We start from the raw sequence: 7,111 nt of genomic DNA on the forward strand, positions 1-7,111 counted from the left end.
GGAGTCTCGGCTTTGTCCCCGCTCCCTGGGGGCGCGGCTATCGTGGGGAGGGGGCGCGGTCAGCTGGGCAAGTCCCGGGCGTTAGCCGGGGGTGCAGTCGAGGAGACAATAGGGGGCGTGGGCCCTCGTTTGCCTCCTTCCTTCCCCCTGCAGGCGCGGCCCCACTGGGGTCCTCATTGTCTGAAGGGGCGGGGCGGCGCCTCTCGGGAGCAGCGGTTTTAGGGCCAGACTGTTGGCGATTAGGGCCGCACTCCCTCCCCGCTGTCGCCCTCGCCCAGTGACTAGGGCCGAGCCGGGGAGGCTGACACCCGACGAGAGCAATCGTGTTCTCACGGCGAGGGGCGCAGACAGCTAGGCTGGAGGCATGTTGGGAGGGAGTGAAGGGAGAAGGTGGCAGGCAGATGACGGGGCTACCCCACGGCCAGTTCCCCGGGCCTGCCCCACCCGCCGAGCTGCTGCGGGGGTGGGGTGGCCTCGAGATGTTTTTTGGCGGGAGTTGGGGGGGGCGTCCGCGCGGGGAGAGCCCAGGAGGGGCGGAGTCACCTAGATAGGACCGTTAGCCCCGCCCATCCCTCCCCTTCCCACGCGCGCGGGCTCCGGGGTGTTGTGAGTTCGGGGAGATTCGAAAAGGCGCGGGGAGGAAGGGGGCGGGGCCAGGGGCCGGAGCGCAGGGCGTGCTCTGATTGGCCGGGGGCGGCCACCCGCTTTTCCTCGCTTTGACCGGGGCCACGCCCATCCTGGGTCCGGTGCTGCGTCTCATGCTCTGCTGGTGTTAGACCGTTTCGTGGCCTCGGATTTTAATTTCCAGCTGTTGGAATCTGTAATCTTATGTCTTCTTGCCAGGCTGGGGTCTACAAGGATAATGACCTTAAAAAAATCAACGTGGGGGGGGTGTAGAATTTTTCATGATATAAGGCAGCAAATATTATAAGCTAAAGGTTCATAAAACTGATTAATTTTGTCCGCTGTCGGATAAGGAGCTTAAGCCCCGAGAACAATAGGAGTTCAACATTATTGGTTAATATTAGCTTGGGCGTTTTGTTTTCCACCATGGCAGACACAGACAAAGCAGGGGTGGGTATTTCATTTGCACAATGAGTTGTAGGCAGTATTAAGATGGCTCCGGTCTCACTCTTGAGTTGAATCTGGAATATCTTCTCGCCGATTGGGGGGAAAATTTTTAGAGTGTATAGGGGAAAAATATATATTGTGACTTAGCCTTGTCCAAATTTTAAAATCCAAGGGATGTTTTTTGGACAGGGAAGCTCAGTTGACTTGATTTTTCTGAAACCAGTGTTCTGTTTAGTTCAAATTTACCAATGTTTCGGTATTTTCTAGATTTTTATAATTTTCTAGTTAATGATGTCTTATTTAGTTCCATGGTAGTGATTTTTCTGACACTGATTTATGTGGGTGTGATTTGAGGTCCCTTTGGATCAATGACCTAGAAATGCAAAGAAATTGATTGCATGCTTTTAAAAATTGCTTTCAGGGTTTTCCTTGCCAGTGGATTGTGTAGAATACACTGCCTGTCTCTCATCTTCTGTTCACCATGGCTTCTTCTGGTAGGTAATCTATTCGGAAAAGCTGAATAGTGATGGGTTTAGGATTTTATAATAGGAGATGGATTCAGGCCTTAAGCTACTAATTTGGCAGTTGTGTTTTGGTGTTATCAAAAAAAAACCCATTTTATAAATCGGAGAATAAAGAAGAAAAAATGTCACTTGAATATACTGAGAGGTTGTAATTGTTTCACTATGCAATGATTTGGCTTGGTCTAGAGCAAAATTGTGGAGTTTTGCACAAGTCTTTCTTTTGTTTATGAAAGGGAGTGTCAAACACTGATATCTCAGAATGGTATTTATTAATCCAAAAATACTGAGCTTTGGTTTTCTGAGAGGTGGTATTTACGTAATTTCTTGCCTGCAAACACAAGCTTCTTCATCAGCCCTAAATCTATTCATTAGATTCATTTTAGAAAATTACAAGATAGTTTATTAGAATAGGAAAACCCCATTTTTCTGAATACATTATAAATATGATCAAATCCAGATATCCAGGTGAAAGAACTGGAGAAGCGTGCCTCAGGCCAGGCTTTTGAGCTGATTCTCAGCCCTCGATCAAAAGAATCCGTCCCAGAATTCCCCCTTTCCCCTCCAAAGAAGAAGGATCTTTCCCTGGAGGAAATTCAGAAGAAATTAGAAGCGGCAGAAGAAAGACGCAAGGTAAACATCACAATTCACAGAAAACAGGATATTTATTTATGTAATGTGGCAGATCAGTTTTATTTCCATAACAGGAGGAAAACAACTGTAGCTAGATGTAATTATTACACATCTGTGTAATTACACACTGTAAATTACATATGCCAGCAGCTAGAAGGAAATACCAGGCACCACTTACTGAACTGCTATTATGTACCAAGTCCTTTACTTCTTTTTTTCTTTAATACAATGACCCTGAAGGGTAGATATCTGAGATACTGAAATGAGAAAACGGTCTTGGGAATGTTGTCATTTTCCCATGTCTTGTAGCTAGTGAGTATCGGAGCCAGAATCCAAGCCTCTGTCTGAAACCAAAGCCCCTGCCTCTTGTACTTTCTCTTTGAAAAACAGATTTGTTAGTCGATGATTTTTTTTTTTTCTTTTCCTCTTTTGGGGGAGGGAATTAGGTCTGTTTGGTTTTTGTGTGTTGTGTCTGGGGTTTTTTGTTTGTTTGTTTTGCTTTTTGAGAGCTGTACAATAAAAACAGTTTAAATTGCTGGTAACGTGATTGCGTTGCTCCACTGGCGAAATGATACTGGGGCAGTTTTTCTCTTACCTAAGCAATTCTGTGAAGTATCCCTTTTTAAAAGCAGATCAGAAGAATCAACAAATACGAATCTGCTTGTTATAGAAAACAGTGGGAATCGCAAAAGTTTATGCATAGGAAATTAAAAGTATTCATTTTCCCACTTCCCAGAAATAACCATTGTTAACATTTTGGTGCGTTTCCTTTCGTTCAATGTTACTCTTTTCAATGAAGAACTTTATATGTAAATTCTCGTTTCATTCCCTTCCAACAACCCTGATTGAGGTGAGTGGCTTTAATTTTAAAATTGAGGGGCACCTAGCTGGCTCAGTCAGTACGGCATGTGGCTCTTGATTTTGGGGTGGTGAGTTCAAGCCCCATGTGGGGTGTAGAGTTTATCTGATGAAAAAAAAATTCTTTTTTAAAAATTCTTAAATAAAATTAGGGAAAGTAGGCCCAAGCAGGTGAAGCAGTAACCTGCACCTGACCATACAGTTTGAAGTCTTAACATATCTGACCACACACATACGTGTATAAGCCCCCGTTTAAGCTGTACATGCGTCGTGGACATTTCAGTGCCACATGTCATGTGTACGTGCACTGACCGGTGGTCAACACTGTGTGATTCATTTCCCCAGGAAGAGTGGCAGCGTGTCTACAGGTGGGTCATCTCCTACCTGTTCGTCTGTGCACTTAAGAGTTCATCTGGAGGTTCGGGGAGTTTGAGTTTGTGGAGGAGATGCAGCCAATGGCTGGACAAAGAAATTGTTAAGGACTCGACCCCGGCCCTGTCGGCACTAGCCTGTGCTTTATGCAGTAACTGGCCAAACTTCCCATGACTGGCAGAGTTGAAGGAGACAGGTTGTGGCAACAGAGCTCCAGTGGTCCGGAAGTGAATGCAGCTTCCAAAGAGAAAAGCTAATAAATTTTTCCTTGAAACTGAAATCTCTCTGGCTTAAACGGGAATCTGGGGACTTAGTCTTAAATTCCCTATCATTCGTGCATTTTCTTTTTCTTTTTCTCTCTCTTTTTTTGTTTAAATTTCTGAGAGAGAGAGACAGCATGAGCAGGGTAGGGTCAGAGAGAGAGGGAGACAGAACCTGAAACAGACTCCAGGCTCTGAGCTAGCTGCCAGCACAGAGCCTGACGTGGGGCTCGAACCCATGAATCGTGAGATCATGAACTGAGCCGAAGTCGGCCGCCCAACCGACTGAGCCACCCAGGCGTCCAATGTTTTTTTATCGATATGGTTGCATTTTTTCATAAAAAACTAATTTTCTTTGCATGGACTTTGAAGTTCAGTAGCCCAGTTCTTTATAGCACAGCTCCTTTCCCCTATGCACGGCACTCCAGTCCACTTGTTCCTGTTAAGCAGTAAATCTTACAGGGGTTCCCTTAACAGTTGTGCAGGCCTCTGAACAAACCTGGGCGGTTTTCCAAAGTAAATACAAATACTAAAAAAAAGAGCGTGGTTTTCACCGTAGTTTGAGACTGATAATTCAGGCCCTTGGCTTAGGGATTATTTAAGGAGATTTCATTTTCGGTCTCTTTCAATCCTCCCAATTCACAGTTTCTTTTGTCATTGCCACTAATGCTAAATAAACCTCAGAGAGTCTAGCCTGTTAAACATTTTCCAGTCCCATGAAGCCGAGGTCTTGAAGCAGCTTGCTGAGAAGCGGGAGCATGAGAAAGAAGTGCTTCAGAAGGCGATCGAGGAGAACAACAACTTCAGCAAAATGGCGGAAGAAAAGCTGACCCACAAAATGGAAGCCAACAAAGAGAACCGAGAGGCACAGATGGCCGCCAAACTGGAGCGCTTGCGGGAGAAGGTGGGTGTCCTGGCCTTGCTTTGAGAGGGCCAAGAGCTCGAAGTCTGCCCCAGTGAGGTGCCTTGAGCGAATTGCCTTGGTCAGGGTGTTTGGTGTCTCTGTCCTCAGTTTCAGGGCTTAACACCTTAAATGAGACATTAAATGAGAGGTATCTTTAGAATAAGACAGAGAGGGGCGCCTGGCTGTCTCAGTCGATGGAGCATGCCATTTTCTTGATCTCGGGGTCCTCGTTCAGGCCCCACGTTGAATGGAGAGATTACTTACAAAATAAAATCTTTAAAAAAGAATAGGAAAATGAAATAAGATGGACTATTCAATGGTTTCCAGAATAATCATATATTCTGTGGAAGAGTTGTAGGAGGCTCAGTTGTTAGGTTCCACAAATGACCCAAGGAAATTCAAAGATCGTGTTTAGAACTCTAAGTGTGCGATGTGGTTCCCACTAGTATGTCCTCTATGCCCTGATGCTTGCTGCTGTTGGGACTCTCTTGGGGTGAGCATCTTGGCAGGCTTTTGAATTTGACTGATGACGGATGCCGTTTCTTCACAGGACAAGCACATTGAAGAGGTGCGGAAGAACAAAGAGTCCAAAGACCCTGCCGACGAGACCGAAGCCGACTAATTTGTTCTGAGAACTGACTTTCTCCCCTCCCCCTTCCCAAATATCCAAAGACTGTACTGGCCAGTGTCATTTTATTTTTGCCCTCCTGACAAATATTCTAGAAGCCGATGTAGGACTGTATAGGTAGATCCAGACCGTATGATGTTGTTTTAGGGGCTAAAGGGGAGAAACTGAAAGTGTTTTACTCTTTTTCTAAAGTGTTGAAGTCTTTCTAATGTAGCTATTTTTCTTGTTGCATCTTTTCTACTTCAGCACGCCTGGCGTGCTGGGTTAATGGCTAGTACTGTATTGGCTCTGTGAAAACCTGTTTGTGGAAAGAGTATGTAGTGGCTTCTTTCAAACTGTTAGATGCTGAATATCTGTTCACTTTTAAATCCCAATTCTGTCCCCATCTTACCAGATGCTACTGTACTTGAATGGTTAATAAAACTGCACAGTGCTGTTGTTGGCAGTGATTTCTTTCTCTACAGGTAATAAACTGTGAAGTGATAGAGACCCTCTTAATTGCTGTTTGTTCCGGATGGGGCCTCTGGCCTCCAGAAACGCCCAGTGGCGCGCGCATGTGCGTGCGCACACAGCGCCTTGAGTTCTCGGGGCCGGGGTTTCTGGCTCCAGAGTGGTCTGCATTGTCCTCCTCCACAATCCTCACTGTGTTTTGATGCCCCGCCCAGATCAGCTGTCACGATAGTCTTTCAGATGTTTATTCACAAACAAGAGGATTTTTGTTCCTGCGTCCCTGTTAAAAAGGCAGATTAAGGCGACCATGGGCTTTCTAGAGAAGCCTTTAGAGGAAATCTGGAGATCCTAGTTAGAGGGATTTGACAGTTTCTTTGCTTTGTGTTACCGGTGGGGTGGGGATGTGTTCTCCGATGATGCTTTACTCCCGTCGAAGCCGTGACTCCAAATCGGGAACATTCATCTAATCCTCTGCCCATGTAGCCACTTTTGGGAGGTGGTTAAAGGGAACCTTACTTTCCAGAGTAGCATTTGATCTGAGCAGTTATGGTTTGCATCTTGTATCCAGAGGATATAATGTTCGTCATAGAGCATTGTCTCTCAAGTCAGGGAAAGCCTTTGGCAGGTTTCCTTGGCTATTTGGGAAATGGCCTCAATTGCATGGGATCATTCGCTTCTCCGCCACGCACCTCTCGTGAGAAAGCGCTGGTGACCAGACCGCAGGAGGGTCTGCAGGTTGCCACGCACGTGCTTCCTCTATCTGTTTTTAGCCAGAGGCCAGTGAGTGAGCTAAATTTATACTCCAAATGGGAAGGATTATGAGCTTTCTCGTGGACCTTGAATTGACTTTACAAATTTACTTAGACCAAGATGATCAATTGTAGTTCTGGGAAAAAGCCAAAATTAAAGGGTTATGGCCACGTAGGGCAAACGGGGACAAGATCAGGTAGTTTAGTAGGACAGTAGCTCAGGCGATAAATAGGACAAAGCGAGGCTTGTGTGCGGGGACTCAGAATTGTTTGTCCTCAGCCTCCGGCATGTAGCACTTAGAGGTTGGCATGGGTGACCTGGTACCTGCAGGGATCTTTTAGAGGCTGGTGTCGAGTAACTGGGATATAAAGACCCTGTGAAGGTGGCAATTTGTAATGATACTCAGTGTCCTGCACGTGGCAGTAAACTTTGTTCATGTGAGACCTGTGGGGAAGGGAACAGAGCTTAGGAAACCACCAGGAAAGAGTCCACATGGGCTGAGGGAGGGAACCCCAGTTAGTTCCTACCAACCCACAGTGGCTCTGACTTAATATCACAGTGGTCCTGAGTTCACACCTTGCGAAGTGATGTGTCATGAGAAACTGAAGGGCAGATGCATCTTCCCCATGATCTCGAAAATCCTGCCTTTCTAGATCACCTCTGG

General features: G+C 46.0%; 1 protein-coding gene across 5 annotated transcripts in view; it reads left to right on the forward strand.

The window, feature by feature from the left end:
• Window positions 1–5,685, forward strand: part of STMN1 (stathmin 1) — a 7,573-nt gene extending 1,888 nt beyond the window's left edge. For 3 of the 5 annotated variants that reach the window (XM_077775719.1, XM_077775715.1, XM_077775714.1), the window contains exons 2-5: window positions 1,493–1,565; window positions 2,053–2,225; window positions 4,428–4,619; window positions 5,170–5,685. In XM_077775719.1, coding sequence (XP_077631845.1) covers window positions 1,553–1,565; window positions 2,053–2,225; window positions 4,428–4,619; window positions 5,170–5,241 — 450 coding nt within the window. In that variant the 5' untranslated portion in view covers window positions 1,493–1,552 and the 3' untranslated portion in view covers window positions 5,242–5,685. Of the gene's footprint in view, window positions 1–774; window positions 821–993; window positions 1,075–1,492; window positions 1,566–2,052; window positions 2,226–4,427; window positions 4,620–5,169 lie in introns of those variants that run through there. The other 2 variants (XM_077775717.1, XM_077775718.1) reach the window with 2 other exon arrangements.
• The last annotated feature ends 1,426 nt before the right edge of the window (window positions 5,686–7,111 follow it).

This window comes from Crocuta crocuta, unplaced genomic scaffold (assembly GCF_008692635.1).
Source record: "Crocuta crocuta isolate KB4526 unplaced genomic scaffold, BGI_CrCroc_1.0 scaffold127, whole genome shotgun sequence".
NCBI classification, from domain to species: domain Eukaryota; kingdom Metazoa; phylum Chordata; class Mammalia; order Carnivora; family Hyaenidae; genus Crocuta; species Crocuta crocuta.